General features: G+C 44.6%; 1 protein-coding gene across 1 annotated transcript in view; it reads left to right on the forward strand.

Moving 5' to 3' along the window:
- Nucleotides 1–17950, forward strand: part of FGD4 (FYVE, RhoGEF and PH domain containing 4) — a 494296-nt gene that overhangs the window by 385357 nt on the left and 90989 nt on the right. Inside the window, 2 exon segments of the mRNA XM_029600028.1 lie at nt 12850–12988; nt 13530–13588. Coding sequence (XP_029455888.1) covers nt 12850–12988; nt 13530–13588 — 198 coding nt within the window.

The raw sequence follows: 17950 nt of genomic DNA on the forward strand, positions 1-17950 counted from the left end.
TACAGTTTCTCACAGGAAGAGCACTCAATTATTCGTCTCTTTCCATCCTAACAAGTTAGGACAACCTGTGGGTAAGCAGGCTCTTTCTTCCTGGTTGGCGGACTGCATTTCTTTTTGCTATGAGCAAGCTGGCATTCCTTTTCAAGACCGTGTTAAAGCACACTCTGTGAGGGCCATGGCGACGTCAGTGGCACACCTTCGATCGGTGCCGCTTCCTGACATCTGCAAAGCTGCAACCTGGAGTTCTCTCCATACCTTTGCAGCCCACTATTGTTTGGACAAGGCTGGAAGACAGGACTCCATCTTCGGCCAATCTGTCTTGCGTAACCTTTTTCCAACCTGATGTACCAACACCCTTCCACCTACCCGGTAGGGTGCGGATGCCCTTTCCCATATTTCTCCTCAGTTGTTGTGCCTGTTGCACACCGTTGAGTACATTTGGTGCAAGTCGGGACATCCTCAGCTCGGTACTCACCCATTTGTGAGGACAACCATCCTGCTTGTCCTGTGAGAAAGCAAATGTTGCTTACCTGATGTAACAGGTGTTCTCACAGGACAGCAGGATGTTAGTCCTCACGAAACCCGCCCGCCTCCCCGCGGTGTTGGGTTCGTTTTATTTTTACTTTCTAGGCACTGCCTGTAGCTTGAAAATCAGACTGAAGGGAGACCCCTGCTGGCTGCAGGGTCAGTGCCTTGCTGGGCATGCCCAGTAGGGGCCAGTCAAAGTTCTGTTTAAACTTTGACAGAAGTTTTCCGTGGTGGGCTCCATCCTCGATGTCACCCATTTGTGAGGACTAACATCCTGCTGTCCTGTGAGAACACCTGTTACATCAGGTAAGCAACATTTGCTTTTTGTTTGCTGAATGTGTTTAAAAATAAACTTACTAGTTAAGAACTCTCAGACAGTGGTTTTGCTGTCTGGGAGAGTTGAATGCTTGATTATGATGAGTTGTGATAATTGCACAATGTCTGTTATTAACTGAATGAGATAAATTGATCTTTTATATCAGTCATTAAAAATGCCATTACAGGACAGGTTTTTGACCTTTTCCATCTCTTCCTATTATGAAAATGTTCGCCTTTACATCTTTGTACTTTGAGAAACAGTTAATGGTCTGCTATTAACAACCACTTTTAGTTGAATTAATGAAGTCCTTTTCAAAGATCAAAGTCTTTTGTGTATGGATTTCTTGTGTCATCCTTATTAAAGAATTAAGCCTAATTCAGCACAAGTGGGCACACAATCATTACAGATCAAACAGCCTTGGTTTTGCGGACTTATAAAAACAGAATGTGACCATTTAGACACAGGTACTTAAAAGCAAACTATTTTCTCCAGCACCTGGTCTTGAACTGCTATTTCTCCAGATGAAGCAGGAACTCTGTAAATCGCTTGTATAACAGAAACATCTATTGTAGCATCTGGACAAAGGGATTCGCCTCCTGTACAGAATAACTGGCCTAGGTAGCTTGCTGGCTGCTGAAGGATAAAATGCCCTGGACTAGGGTATACTGGGGAGGGGTTTTTGGATCCCATTGACAGAGTACAATAACATATAGTATTTATGTGCTGAGCAATAATGAACAGGAAGAACTCAGAAGGAATGCAGAAAAATGGTAAAATTCACTTCCTTTTCTGCTTGTCATTCCTCCCCTATGCACTTGCATCCTTGCAAACCATAAGCAAGTCTGGATTTTAGGATAACTAAACTAACCAAATTAACCAAATATATGCAGACAGATCTCTTGAGTGTTCATGGTGGATATCCTGAAAACTCAAGAATTGGGAGACACTGCTGCGCACACTGGTTTTCCCCATTGCCTTCTTAACACCGATCACATCAGTTTAAAAAACAAAACAAAACACCTGTTAGTTTTTCTTCACTGAAAAACAGGGCTGAATTAGCTATGACACATGGGAGGTGTTAATCAATGGCACCAAACTTACACATCTTTCTGGCCCCTCAACAGCACTTCTCAGTGCTTAAAAAAACAAAAAGGGAACATATTTAGTTGGTTCCAAGAAGACCATACCCAATGGCTTCAAAGACTGCATCTGTGGCCACAAGAAATCCATCACCAATGGCCTTGACATCTTCTACAAATGATTGGGACCAGACGACGGCTTGACTAATTACTGTGATTGTGGATGGATGTCACTTAGATTACAGTGGAACCAGGCCTGGAAGATGGAGGAGCTCTATAAAGAGATGAGCCATTCTTCCTCTTGGATATGAGGCCTTCTTGGACATCTACCATGCCAATTCAAGCAAAGGCTCCTCTGGCAGGCTCCCCCTCCTACAACACCAAACTCAGGATCTGCCATAGCTCTGAGGTTGAGCAAGGTGTGGAAGCACCGAGCACAGGAGCCAGCATGTTCCATACACAGACTCAAGCTTCATCTTCCTTTCAGCACCAAAGAAGAAAAACCATTCTGCCCAGTTGGCACCAGCGGTTCAGGAGTCCCCAGCGCAGAGCAGTCAAAACCATTGTTGCTGGTTGTGACCCTGGCTCTGGTGGGGACATGTCACATGTGCCCTCTTCTTTTTTGTTGCTTTTATCACCATCTCATCTCTTCTCAGATTCCAGGCCCTCAAGAGTCCCATCAGCAGACACTATCTGCTCCATCGTGCCTTTGGTGTCCATTTGACTCTTAACTCAGTTAGCTCAGGAAGAGTTCTCTGCCTGGAACTCAGTGAATTATTAAGGTGATGTTCCTATACTGATCTCAGCAGAGCTGGTGCAAGGGTATTAGGCACCCTAGGCAAACCTTGTGCATGCCCCTTCCTACCCCCATTATAGGCCCTGGCCCCAACCTCATTCACTCAGACAGGCCCCCTTTCTTTCACACTCTTAGGTTATATAGAAACATAGAAATGACGGCAGAAGAAGACCAAATGGCCCATCCAGTCTGCCCAGCAAGCTTTCACACTTACTTTTCTCATACTTATCTGTTACTCTTGGCCCTTATTGGTAACTTTTTGGTTCCAATTTCCTTCCCCCCTGCCATTGATGCAGAGAGCAGTGCTGGAGCCACATCAAAGTAAAGTGTCTAACTTAATTGGTTAGGGATAGTAACCACCGCAATAAGCAAGCTACTCCCACTCTTATTTGTTTACCCAGCCTGTGCAATTCAGTCCTTGTTGGGTGTTGTCTGAATATAAATCCTCTTTTCTTCATCCCCCCACCCCGCCGTTGAAGCAGTGAGTTGCACTGGATATGTATTCCGAGTGAAGTATTTATTTATTTAGTTAACATTTTTAAATACCGGGATTCATGTAAGAAGTTACATATCATCTCTGTTTACATTATAACGGAAAAACAAACGCATGAAAGAATGCGATTACATTGAACAGGGCATAGAACTTGGAAAAGATAAAATGGGAGCAAACAAAAGAAAGATTAACGAAAAGAATAAAATGATTGAGCCAAGTCTAGTCTGGCTGAGGATCAAGGTCTGTATTGGAATTAATTTAAGGTCCTAGTACACTGAGTAAGCTTGGCAAGATCGACTGTAGAGTTGGGTTGCTAAATGATGGATAGTCTGAGTAGATAATTTGGAAAGATTAGCTTGTTGAATGGTAACGGAGGTGATGGAGGAACGTCATTAATATAAATGGAATGCTTGTTCGAATAGCCAAGTTTTTAGTCTTTTTTTTAAACGTGATCAGGCATTGTTCCAACCGTAGTTCTGGAGGAAGAGCGTTCCATTGTGCAGGACCTGCTGTGGACATAGCTCGTTTACTTAGAGAGGTTTTGGAGTGTGGGACAAGAAGAGTGTCTCTATATGCTTCTCTTATCAATCTGGAGGGTAGATGTGGTCGTAGTGGGATGTTTAGTTCCAGAGGAATGAGATTGTGGATGGTTTTGTGAATGATCGTTAGTGCTTTGTAAATGATTCTGAACTTGATAGGGAGCCAATGTAGGTTCCTCAAGATAGGGGTAATATGGTCTCTTTTGTTGGTCTTAGTTAGAATCCTGGCTGAGGCGTTTTGTAGCATTTGAAGGGGTTTAATGGTGTTAGCTGGGAGTCCGAGTAAAAGAGAATTGCAGTAATCTGTTTTTGAGAAAATGATTGTTTGAAGTACCGATCGGTAGTCTTGGAAGTGGAGGAGTGGTCTGAGTCGTTTTAGTACTTGTAATTTAAAAAAGCCCTCCTTAGTAGTATTATTGATAAATCTCTTTAGGTTTAATTGATTGTCCATGATGACTCCGAGGTTTCTTACTTGAGAAGAAAAAGTTGGTTGACTGGTGGGGATCGGGTTTGTCAATGCATAGTTGCCATCCTGTGAGATGAGGAGTATTTCCGTTTTATTGGAATTGAGGATTAAATTAAAGCTTGAGAGCAGGTTATTGATGGATATAAGGCAGTTGTTCCAGAATTCTAGGGTTTTTTGTAGGGATTCTTTTACCGGGATGAGTATTTGGATGTCGTCTGCGTAAATGTAATGATTTAGTTTTAGTTTGGAGAGGAGCTGGCATAGCGGTAATAGATAGATGTTGAAGAGAGTCGGGGATAATGAGGAGCCTTGAGGGACTCCCAGAGAAGAGCAGACGGGGTGTGATTCATTATTGTTGACTCTGACCTTGTAAAATCTGTTTTGTAGAAAAGACTTGAACCAGTTAAAAGCGGTGCCTTTGCCGATGTCGGATAGTCGCTCCAAGAGTATTGAATGATTTACCATGTCGAAGGCGGCTGATAGGTCGAGGAGTATGAGTAGGCAGGTTTGTTTTTTTTCAAGATTCATTAGTATGGTGTCTGTTAAAGAAATTAATAGAGTCTCGGTGTTTCGTGCTTTGCGAAAGCCGAATTGTGAAGGTGCTAGGATTTTGTTATCGTCCAAGTACTCCGACAGTTGCTTGTTTACTATTTTTCCTAGGATTTTGGAGATGAAGGAGTTTTGCAATAGGTCGGTAGTTGGCGGGGTCGTCTGGAGATAGGTTAGGTTTTTTCAGAAGTGGTTTAAGAATTGCGAGTTTCAAGGGGTCTGGAACTGAGCCTTGTATTAATGAACAGTTGATGATGTCGGCGAGTGGTTTGGTGACGGTTTTAGGGATGGCGATGAGCAAGTTGGAAGGGATTGCATCCGTGGTGTGTGAGGCAGGTTTGATCTTTTTTAGGACTGCTTCAATCTCTAAAGAGGAAGTCAGATCGAAATTTTCCAGATTAGCGTTTTGTTGAATATGTGTGGAGTAAGGGGGAGGAGGAAGAGGACCTTTATTGGCCTTTAAAGGTGTGATTAGGTCGGTGATTTTTTTTCTTGAAGTATGCTGCTAGTTCTGTGGCTTTGCTGGCAGCTTGATCATCTGGAATGGTCAAGGGGGGGAGCTTTGGTGAGAGATGAAACTAGCGTGAATAAAGCTTTAGGATCAAAGATGAAGTGGTGGATTTTCTGTGAGTAAAAATCCTTCTTAGTCTGTAGGATGGATATCCGGTAGTGGTGCATGAGAGATTTGTATGCTTCCTGGTTAGATAGGGATGGATTTTTTCGCCATAGAAGTTCCCTATTTCTAAGTTCTTGTTTGAGGGTTTTAAGTTGTGGGGTGTACCAGGGTTTTCTGTTGTTCGAGTTTGGAAGAGTGTCCTTGGTAATTAAAGGGCAAGTAAGGTCTGCAATCTTCTTACTTATCTTAATCCAGGAGGATGTGGCTGAATCAGCGTTTGAGAGGTCAAGATTGTTTAATGCTGTTGATAGGTGAGTGCTAATGGTGTCGGGGTTGCATAATTTCTTGAATTGGACAATGGATTTTTGTCTCCGTTGGGGGGTGGGTTGGATGTTCTTCAGAGTTATAGAGATCAACCTGTGGTCCGACCAGGGGATAGGGGAGCAAGACGTGGATGAGACAGGATTCAGGCTTTCGTTTATGAAGATTAAGTCCAGGGTATGACCCGCTACAATTAAGTATCAGGCTTAATTGATTCGGGGTAGTAACCACCACAATAAGCAAGCTACTCCCACTCTTTTTTGTTTACCCAGCCTGTGCAATTCTGTCCTTGGTTGTTGTCTGAATATAATTCACACATGTACCATCACACAAGCTCACTCTTTCATTAACACCATTGCTCTCATTTCATTAACACCAATCCCTCTCACTCACATACACACACAAACAGAAGTGCTGCTTGTGGCCCGCCAAACTCTGCTTCTCTCGACAGGAATGTCTGCTTTTCTCGGCCATAAGCAGGATGGGCACTTTTTGCAGCCTGCCAGGTCTCGGCTGTGAACAGGATGGGTGCTGCTCACAGCCCGCTGAATGTTTGCATTTCTTGGCCATGAGCAGGATGGGTGCTGCTCGCGACCTGCCAAGTCTCTACTCCTCTCAGCCGTGAGTGGGATGGGCCCCGCTGCAGCCCGACATGGCTGCTCTTTATTGCCTCCTAATGGCTAGCACCCTAAGCAACCGCCTAGTTTGCCTATTGGGATGCACCGGCCCTGGCTCTCAGAGGAAGATGTCTTCTCCAATTCTGGTGCAGAGGATGCAGCAGTCCGCGGAACATATCACAGAATTGGTGAAGTCTTTCTTTACCTCTTTGATGGCCAGCAACAAGGAGGGAAGCCTTCAACTTTTCCTGTCTTGGATGTTGGATTTGTACCCTTCAAGGGGGAGTCTCTCCCACTTCTACCTTCAGGAACTCCTATCACAAACTCCAGCAGTGAAAGCTAGTCCCTCTCCATTGGGCACACCATCCCTCTCTGCAGAGGAATTTTAGTGATTCAGAGAAGGAAGCACAAGGCACAGTTGACTGGAGTCTACCCCGGGAGCTTTCCTCTCCGAGATGACTAAGGTCTCTCTTGACCACCATCATCTATGAAAAGGTGGTTATATATTACATCATAGAATAACCTGTACACAATCTTGTAAAGCAAAACTTAGTTTACTAAATATAATGAATAATTGGTAGAAAATTGTATAAGCAGCAATATCAATAGTAAATATCAGCAATAAGCAAACAGCATCACCATAAGTATTATATAGATTAATCAAGACAGTTATTGCAATAACACAGATAGAAATAAAGAAAAATAATCTGTACAGGAATTACTTTCCCCATAGGCCTTCTAGTCTATGAGATAGCAAATTCATGAAAAATGGAAGGCTTACGATTTCTGGAACATAAGAAATTGCCATGCTGGGTCAGACCAAGGGTCCATCAAGCCCAGCATCCTGTTTCCAACAGAGGCCAAACCAGGCCACAAGAACCTGACAATTACCCAAACACTAAGAAGATCCCATGCTACTTCACAAACCAACTGTTTGCTTTGTCTGTGACTCATTCAAAGAAAACACTGTTACTGTAGTTCCTTATATTATCATTTTCCTGGCTTTATTCTAGGGTTTGCAAGTTAGATGTTTCGATTTGCACCCATAGCTCTGACATTAGCTAGACTATCTGCAGCTATGCCAATTGAAGATCCTGGTACTACCTGACTCCCAAAGATTCAAACACAATCCTTCATCAGACGCATCTCTTAGAACAACAAATATAGAAAGAACAGAGCATCCTGGCTCTTATCTTTTAGCTCATTAGTACCGTGCAGTCTAGTAAGAAAAACAAGTGACAGCATGCTACAATTTCAGGCCTTCCTTATACTAAGCTATGTGCAATGTACATATATTGTTCCACATTTATCAATTATTGGGGCCTATTTTGATCTATAACTAACCCCACTTTCGTGTACAGTGTCTTCCGGGGAATCTAAAAATAACTCCCTAAAATAGTCTTAACACACTCTACCCCGTCTCTTGGATCAAAAGAAACACCCAAAAGATTAAGAAAAATGTGGATTTAGCGATAACTTAAGTTATATTAGCAAGAAGATTAAATGAGTGTTTCTTACTACTTTAGTAAAAAAATTATATCATGTGACAAACTGTAGCATATATGTGCTCTCCTTTATATGAGTTCTCAGCCCTTGATCTAAGTAGTGCTCCATATATAGTAATGGACATGAGGCAAACAATAATCCTTTGTAATAAAGGCCCCTGCAACACAACATGCAAATCCTATGAGGAAATAGATTATTACTTTGTTTCCATAAAAATAAACTTTCACCACTCTGATTCAACTAACTAGTCAGGGACAGTTTATAATTGTCTTCTACATGTTAGGTTAAATTAAGAATTATACTTGTATAATCAATAAACTCTACATAGCACTAACAACCATAAGTGTTCTGGAGTGTATAACATAGGCTTCATGGTGGTATTCTTATCAGCAAGACTAGGGCCAATCTATGTTTCTGTGATTCCACTATAATGTGTAAAAATAATTCTAAAATTATGGACACTTATACCTTTAAAGATCCAACCTTATTGTTAAAATGTCCTATGCATCATGTCTCTAAAATGTGTGTGTCCCAAACTAAAAGTGTATCTATAAAACTTATGTTCAGTCTATACTAATCTTAAACAGCTGGCAACATTTTCCAGCACTCAGCACTAGAAGAGAGCTGTTTGCATTAGATACAAAACCATTAACTCTCTATCTCCTGTCTCACTCTACATAAGTGGTTTCCTTAAATCATGTCTCCACTTTGTGTCGGGCCGATACAGTAAAAATCGCGGGAGTGCGGGCAAGCGCCCTCTCCCAGCGCGCACACAGGACACTCTCCTGTGTCAGCGGGTTTGACAGCCGACGCTCAATTTTGCCAGCGTCGGTTCTCAAGCCCGCTGACAGCCACGGGTTCGGAAACCGGACGCCGGCAAAATTGAACATCCGGTTTTCAACCTGCGGGCCTATTTCAATTTTTTTTTTACTTTTTTTTAACTTTTGGGACCTCCGACTTAATATCGCCATGATATTAAGTCAGAGGGTGCACAGAAAAGCAGTTTTTATTGCTTTTCTATGCACTTCCCCAGCGCCGGCAGAAATTAACGCCTACCTTTGGGTAGGCGCTAACTTCTTAAAGTAAAATATGCGGCTTGGCTGCACATTTTACTTACTGAATCACGCGGGAATACCTAATAAGGCCATCAACATGCATTTGCATGTTGCGGGCGCTGTTAGGTTCGGGGGGGTTGGACGCACATTTTCGATGCACTATTACCCCTTACTGAATAAGGGGTAAAGCTAGTGCGTAAAAAAACTCGCGTCCAATCGCGGGTTAACAATGCGCTCCGCCGCACTGTACCGTATCGGCCTGTGTGTGTGACCTTGCACTGTGGCCTATATGGGTAGCAAAGTACCAAGCTGTTTCTAGCACAAGGAGAACTTAATCCTAAAAATGCACTAGAAAAATAAATGACCAAAATCATACAGGACTAACAAACACATAATGCACTTCTGCCTACAAATCTGGAAATAAGCATGAAGAAAGAAAAATGTGCAGACAGGCATACATTGTCAGTTCAGTCAACAGGGGAAATAATTTAAATTTTTATCCCCTTGATAAGGAAAATTACTATATATACAGTTAGCCATTAGGGCTAATGGTATAGGGCATTCTATGATATATCAAGCCAAGCACCTGTAGGGTAGGACCACACTGTCAGGCGTAGGATATTCATCAACTGACACACTTGAGACATCAATTTCTGAATCTGAACTTCTGGTAGGAGAACTCTGTCCTGCCCCATGTCGAACCAGACCTTCAGATACTCCAACGACTGGAATAGCTGAAGATTGGTCTCGGTCTGGTTCACCACCCAACCGAGCTCCTGCAATAAGGAGATCACCTTGTGTCACCAGGCAGCTCTCTTCCTGGGACTGGCTCGAATCAACCAGTCATCCAACTGTGGATGCACCAGGATACCCTCTTTTCGCAAGGCCGCTGCTACTATCACCATAACCTTGGAAAATACCCTGGGAGCGGTGGCTAGACCAAAGTGCCTGAAACTAATAATGGCACCTCAACACCACAAAGCGTAGAAAGCATTGGTGTTCCAATCGGATGGTAATATGAAGGTAAGCCTCTGACAGATCCAAGGAGGTCAGAAATTCCCTAGACTGCACTGCCATTATCACAGAGCATAAGATTTCCATGCGAAAATGAGTCACCTTCAAACGACGATTGACCCTCTTCAGATCCAGGATGGGATGAAAGGAGCCCCCCTTCTTTGGCACAACAAAATAAATGGAATATCACCCCATACTTTTTTGAGATGTGGGCACCAGAACCATAGCCCTGAGCCTGAGGAGCCCTTGAAGCGTGAGCTCCACTGCCTGCTTCCTCTGTGAGGACTGGCAAAGGGACACCATGAACACATCCTGAGGAATACTGTTAAATTCCAGCACATATCTTTCTCATATCACCTCCAGGACCCACTGGACTGACATGATCTTGACCCACCTCTGATAAAAGAGAGAGAAACGCCCCCCCTCCGCTATCTCTTGTTCTGGAAGATGGGTTGGCAAACCTTCATTGGGAAGATCCGCCACCCGAGCCTCCTCCTTTCTTGGGCTGTTGGGGATGAAAGGACTGAGACCTACTGAAGGGCCAAGTCTGCTGAAAGGTCGACACCCGCCCCCCCCCCCCCCCCCCCCCCAGGAATGAAACCACCTGGAGTCCCGGAAATGACATGACCCCTCATACCAAAGGGGCGTTGTAACTGCTTCTTATCTTATGGCAACTGAAAAACCGGAGACTCCCCCCCCACTTACTGGCCAGCTTCTCCAACTCGCTTCCAAACAAGAACAAGCCTTTAAAAGGGCATCTTGGTAATATTAGCTTTGGAGCTGCATCAGCTGACCAATTTCGCAACCAGAGCTGACGCCTGGCCACTGTCACCAAAGCCATTCCTCTGGCTGAGGTACAGACCAAATCACAGCCTGCGTCCGCTAAAAAAAAAAAAAAAAAAAAAAGCAGCAGCAGGGTCCATAACTGCTCTGGAATTCCCTCAAGACTCATCAACCTCCTGAGGGAGGAGCAGAAAAGATCGTGCCACTAGGGCGCAACAGGAAGCAATCTGTAAAGTCATCGCCACTGCCTCAATCGCTTCCTGAGTAGAGCCTCAATCCTTCTATCTTGTACATCCTTCAATGCCACTCCTCCCTCTGAGGAAAGTTGTCTGCTTAGAGACTGCACATACCAGTGCATCCATTTTGGGAAAATGCAAACGCTCTATCACAGCTGGATCCAAGGGGTATAGGCCTTCCAATGTCTGGCCCTCTTTAAAATTTGCCTCTGGGGCATCCTATTCCAGATCAGTCAATACCTGAATGGCATCGATTACAGGGAAAAAACAAGAGGCATTATGTAAGGAAACCAAAATGGGATTCCTCCTTGGCTCCGACATGGCATCCGAACCAGGGACACCCAGCTGTTTCAAGGTCTGGGAAATCAGGGCCAGCAGTTCATCTCTATGGAAAAAAATGCAACATGGTTCAGGTCCTGGAGGAATTTCCCCATTTTCCAAGGAATCAAGATCAGCCTCATCAGTGCCATCTGGATTCCTGTCAGGAACACCCGCAGGGAGCCGAAGCAAGCTCCAGCGCTTAAGCATAGGACTGGAAGAGGGAACAGCCACTGGCTGAGAATCCGACCGGACAGGAATGGGGGAAGTGGAGGACTGCACCTGAAGAAAAGCGTGTAAGCCTTGAAATAAATTCCACCCAAAAAAAAAGCAGCCAGATCCAGACTAAGCCCAGAAAGAGCTGGAGCTAGTCTCACAGAACTGCCCTCGCCTGCGGAGGAGCCAGTTAAGGGAGAACCAAAGTCTGTCATCCCTCCAGTCAAGGCCGTGACCAACCCATCATCAGAATGGGAGGAGCCAGGCTTAGCAAAATCCAAGGAGGACATCTCTCCCTGAACGACTGAGCAGTGCTGACACAAGTTAGGTCAGGCTAAGTAGCCCTAATATGACAGGCAACACAAATAGGAAGAAGCTTAGGCTTCTTGTTTACCGGCGCCATCGCAGCAATAAACATGCATCTGATCGGCTCGCTCAAAAGGGGAATGCGCACAAAAAAACGCCTAGAAGGAAGTGCAGCAAGGCACATGCACAACTTGTGTGCCATGCTAAACTTGTGAACGGTGTAAAATTCGTGTGTGTAAAAAGCACGCCCAAAATCCAAGCACACAACACGTGCCCAGAGCCGACGCACTGCGCACACAATGGCCTGTAGAGGGTAGCAGAGCACACACAGGAGCATGCAAACAATGTCACCACGGCCTATCACGCCGAGTGCAAGAAGAAAGCTTAAGTGCGGGGCCTAGCCCACCGGGGCCTCTCAACCTGCCAGGCTGCCCAGTTCCCCAACCCCAATGGGAGCAGGAAGGAACGTCTGTATGGTGCATGGAGACCAGAGGAAATCCTGGAACCCCTCTGTGTCTGATTCAAAGGTGCAACGTCTTTTTCTTTTTTTTTATTAAACTTTACCTGAGCTCAGCACTTTCTGGCTGAGTACAGAGATGGTCTCCGGCTGCGGGGGGTGAGGGCATCTGCTGTCACCGATGCGCTCGGCATCCTGCACCCGCTGCCTTTCTGCTGAACTAGCAGCTAATTCCATTCTGGGAAACCCAGCTACCGGACCAAGGCACAACTTAAAGCGGAAATTATTTCAGGAATTTTCAACTGGGGGAGGGACCTATAGGTATCACCACAGGTGAGAGGGGCTATCTTTTCCTTATTTTAGAATTTTATATTTCTCCTTCCAAAAAGCATGAAGCAGTCCCCGTCTCCATCTGCTGGCAGGGAAGCATAAACCCACTGGTCCTGAGTCTATTTGTGTACATGATAGGAAAGATTATTTTTTAATTAAATCTATGCAAATCAATGTACATTTATTGGTAAAAAAATAATAATAATAATAATAATTTTCTTGGTATGTTAGTCATATGTTTTTTGTTTGGTCTTGATCATTTAAAATATTGCAATACTATCAAGAGTTTTAAATCTGTTTTCCAGAGTCAAGAAAAATGTGGGAATCTGACCTTGCAGCATCACATGCTGGAGCCAGTACAGCGCATTCCACGTTATGAAATGCTTCTGAAGGACTACCTACGCAAATTGCCTCTGGACTCGCCAGACTGGAAGGATGCAGAAAGTAAATATCTGGTCACAGCTGCATGCATCAAATTGATGGCGAGGCTTAAAGGTCAAGTGGTGCAGCAATGCAAATATTACACCAGGCCCTAGAACACTAATACACCACCTACTGGGCGAACAGAGCAAACCTGACTGCTACAAATCCCTACAGATTTGTAGCAGACATGCTAGCAGAAATACTATACCTCAGTCATGCTGATAGACCCTTACCTAATACAGTATAAGGGACTACAATTTAGAAATAGGAAAGCAACTTAGGGGTACTTAAAAAATAATTTTATTCAATATGCATTATTGCTTGCATTGTTTCTTTTGAAATATTGCCTAATACGTAATCAGAAGAATGTTCTTTTTACTTTGTTCTCAAAATCTAGTGCCATCTAACCATGCAGTTTGTCCTGTATAACACACTTCATAGTAATCCATACCTAACAAATATACAGTTATGTTTGTAAGTGCACAGTTTTAACTCTGACTTATAAATACTTACATATAACTAAGCATATTATTTTTCTTTTCTTTTTTTCAATTTTATATAGAATCTCTTGAAATCATCTCCACAGCAGCAAGTCACTCTAATACTGCCATCAGAAAAATGGTGTGTAGCGTCTTTCTGCCTCTTTTACTTGATGTTCATAATAGAGTGTTTGCGTATCAAGATCCATAGAAATCAGTTCAGTTTAGTGACTTATTAGTGTCCCAGACTTTGACTGCGCAGCTTATAAAAGATTGAGTTTTAGCATTTGCTGATACAAGAAAAAATTAATTTAATGAATTCATTAATCTTTTTTCTTTTTTGTGATTTCCTAAAATTGTTTTTGATCCATTATATAATCTGTACAGCTGCTACTGAAAATGGCAGTTTATCCTACTATACCTATATAGGTTTGTGTAAAAAAAACTTAATGTGGTGTGTGTGTGTATATACACACACATATATAAAACCTACACCATATAGTATATTAGATCTAGGCTTTAAATAAAATTGTGGATACCTAAAATGGTATATCTGTCAGAGAACCGTAAAATAGGATAAGTAGCACCACTAATGTTTTAAATGATTTGAAAGATGCTGAATGTTGCAAGCTTTATTACACAATGGCAAAGAATATCAAAACTTTCAAAAGATAAAATTGGCACAATGTAACACACACACATACTTATCACCTGCCCTAATCAATCATTCCTCATTCAACCACTTCTAAATTTTCTCTTTAATGTTATGCATTTATAGCATGTATAAATAGCCATATGAAAGCTTGTCAAAATATATACAGAGTAATTGTAATGAAACAATAGAACCCTTGCAATACAGCTGGACTTCAAGAAAGATACCTGTGAATTGCAAATGAGTCACATGGATGACACCTTCATTAAAAAGGGGCTACAAGAAAGGATGCTTTGTAATTGTTTCAGAGGAATGTAGTCCCATTAATGTTTCTGTATCCTGGGTAGTCTCATGTGTATATATAAATATATATATAGATATATATATGTATATATATAGATATATATATGTAAGTTTTTACCCGTTTTCCGTCGATTACTGTCGAATTTGGCCCTCCTGGCCTACTGGCCGTCAACCATACCGCGGCCCAATTTTTGCCATGGCGTCTGAGTTCCGTTGGTGCCCAGACTGTACCCGCACCATGTCTATCACAGACTCCCTTAAAGTCTGTGTTATGTGTCTAGGACGCGAGCACGATATCTTGACCTGCACCAAATGTGCCCTAATGACACCAAAAGGTCGCAAGGCCAGAATGGAGAAGATGGAACTTCTCTTCCGTGCTCAAACCCCGACTCCGTCCATTGCATCGACATCGTCAGAGCCGGCACCATCAACTTCACACCAGCATAGACTACCAGCCAGTGACCGCCCGGCATCGACGACTTCTCGGCCATCGACACCCTCTACTTCCCCTCAGGACCGAGGGGATCGCAGGGACAAATATTGCCATTGACACCGTAAGTCTCGGATCATCGACCTTGCCATCGTTGAGCCTCTGTCGAAGAAAACCCGTCAGAAAAGGCACCGACCGTTTCTGCAACTGAGTCACCGAGGCAACCCTCACTCGACAGGGGATCGGGAGCCGCGACTCCGCCTCTAATGGTGGTCCCTCCAGCTATGGCCTGTGCCTCCCTCTTCTGTTCCGGAGCCAGGGCTGCTTGCTCCAGGTCGCGGAGAAGAACTGGACCGGATGGTTCAGGAGGCCATCGACAAAGTGATGCAACAACTTCAGGTTCCTCTGACACTGGTACCGATTGCGGAACCGATCATCGACCTGATTCCGGCAGTGCTGGCACCGCTGCTTTCCAGGATGGAAGCGCTCATGGCCACTTTTCCACCGATGGATCCCGGGTCTCCGATGGCGGGATCCACTTACAGTGGACAGTCCGATGGCGGGATCCACTTACAGTGGACAGTCATCCTCCCGATGACACTTACAGTGTCATCGGGAGGAGAAACACCGTTCCGCATCCCTCCATCAGGAATTCTACCTCGGCCATCGATGCCGATACGTCCCTCGCCACCGATCCAACCATCGGTGCCGATACGTCCATCGGCGCCACAGTGCCATCCATCAATGCCCTCGATTTCTGCGCCGGTGCCTTCGATGCCGTCATCGATGCCTCCGATAATTCCTCCGATTGCTTCGGAGCCTAGACCGGAACCTTCAAGTATCCAACCACCCTGTCCCCCTCTAGCTCCTAGAGGGACAGATGCTGATCCTTATGATACCTGGGCTGATGATTCCTCGAAGACACCGATGATTTGCCTTCACCTTCACCCACTGAAAGTAGGAAGCGTTCTCCTCCAGAGAACCTCTTTTATAAACTTTGTGAAGGAAATGTCTGAATTGGTTCCCTTCCAATTGCAGACTGAACAGGATGATAGGCCTCAGATGATGGAGTTGCTCCAATTCCTGGATGCTCCCAAGGAAATAACCTCCATCCCTATTCACCAGGTTCTTCTAGATCTCCTCAAGAAGAACTGGGAACATCCTGGCTCCATTGCTCCAGTGCACAGAAAGGCTGACTCTACCTATTTGGTGCATTCAGCTCCAGGCTTTCAGAAAACTTAATTGGATCACCAATCTGTAGTTGTTGAATCTGCACAAAAAAGAGCAAAGAGATCAAACCCTCATACCTCTTTTCCCCCGGGCAAAGAACAAAAGTTTTTAGATGCCATTGGCTGCCAAGGCTCAATGCTCATCTCCCGGATTGCCACCTCTCAGCTCTATATGACTCAATATAATAGGGTCATTTTTAAGCAGATACAAGACTTCTCAGATACCCTACCTCAACAATTCCAAGATCAGCTTCAAACCCTAGTAAACAAGGGTTTTGAGGCAGGCAAGCATGAGATCAGATCATCCTATGATATCTTTGACACTGCCACTAGGGTATCTGCAGCTGCTATTTCGGCAAGAAGATGGGCCTGGCTCAAGTCTTCTGACCTTCGCCCTGAAGAACAAGACAGGCTATCCGACCTGCCCTGTGTAGGGGACAATCTGTTTGGCGAACAGATTCAGCGAACGGTGGCGGAACTTAAGGTCCATCATGAGACCCTAAGACAGCTCTCTCTCTCTGATGCCTTCTGACTATTCTTCTAAACAGCCCTTCAGAAAGGACTCTAAAAAGTCATTCTTCTGCCCGAAGAAGTCCTACCCTCCACCAACCAGATCCCGTGCCACGAGACCTTTTCAAAAAGCACAGTCTCGGTCAAAACACGTAAACAAAAGCCACAAGCAGCTCCTCAACCAGGGCCTGCTTCAGGTTTTTGACTTCCACCTAGAAGAGCAGCAGCCAGATTCCACTGCCTCACATACCAGTGGGAAGTCGATTGTGCCACTTCCACAACATATGACACTCAATCACCTCAGACCAATGGGTACTGGCGATAATTGCTCAGGGTTAACCATCTGAACTTTCTCTCCGTGCCACTGGACTCCCCACCCTCTACCGATGTGGAGAACTTCCCATCTTTCTGGATCAAGAGGTCTCCCTCCTTCTCCAGTCCAAGGCAATAGAACCTGTGCCCTACTTTCAGCACGGCCTAGGGTTTCTATTCTCGGTACTTTCTAATCCCCAAAAAAATCGGGAGGCGTTCGTCCTATCCTGGACCTACGGACCCTCAACTAGTACCTCCAGCGAGAGAAGTTCAAGATGGTAACCTTAGGCTCGCTTCTTCCTCTTTTACAAAGAGGAGACTGGCTCTGCTCTCTAGACTTCCAGGACGCATACACTCATATTGCGATAACTCATCTCAATCGCAAATACCTGAGGTTTCTAGTAAGGCCCCAAGCACTGTCAATACCGAGTGCTTCATTCGGCCTAGCATCTGCGCCACGAGTCTTCACAAAATGCCTCATAGTAGTTGCAGCCTTCCTCAGGACCCAAGGTGTTCACGTCTCCCCCTATCTAGACACTGGTTAATCAGGGCTCCCACTTAGCAAGCTGCTGTCGTCCCTCAATCTAACCTTACACACTCTAATTTCATTAGGATTTCTCGTCAACTACAACAAATCCTACTTAGTCCCATCTCAAACCTTGTCGTTCATTAGGGCAAGACTTGGACACCTTGCAGGCAAAGGCTTTTCCTGCCTTGACAGCGAGCACTCACTCTCGTGGTCTCTTGCACACCAGCTGCCAGTCTCAGCAATCCGTGACTGCTCGTCACTTTCTCATCCTTCTGGGACACATGGCGTCCTCAGTTCAAGTCACACCAATGGCAACGATTGGCCATGAGAGTCATGCAGTGGTCTCTATGGTCGCAATGGACTCAAAGTGTTCAGCCCCTGTTGACCATGGTCCACGTAACCGTCTCACCTCCATCAGTCTCTTGCCTGGTGGAGGCATCAGACCAATCTCCTCTAAGGCTTGCCCTTTCAGGCTCCAGACCCTCAAATAACTCTCACCACCGATGCTTCCAACCTCGGCTGGGAGCCCATGTGGTCAA

This window comes from Rhinatrema bivittatum, chromosome 4 (genome assembly GCF_901001135.1).
Source record: "Rhinatrema bivittatum chromosome 4, aRhiBiv1.1, whole genome shotgun sequence".
Classification (NCBI taxonomy): Eukaryota; Metazoa; Chordata; class Amphibia; order Gymnophiona; family Rhinatrematidae; genus Rhinatrema; species Rhinatrema bivittatum.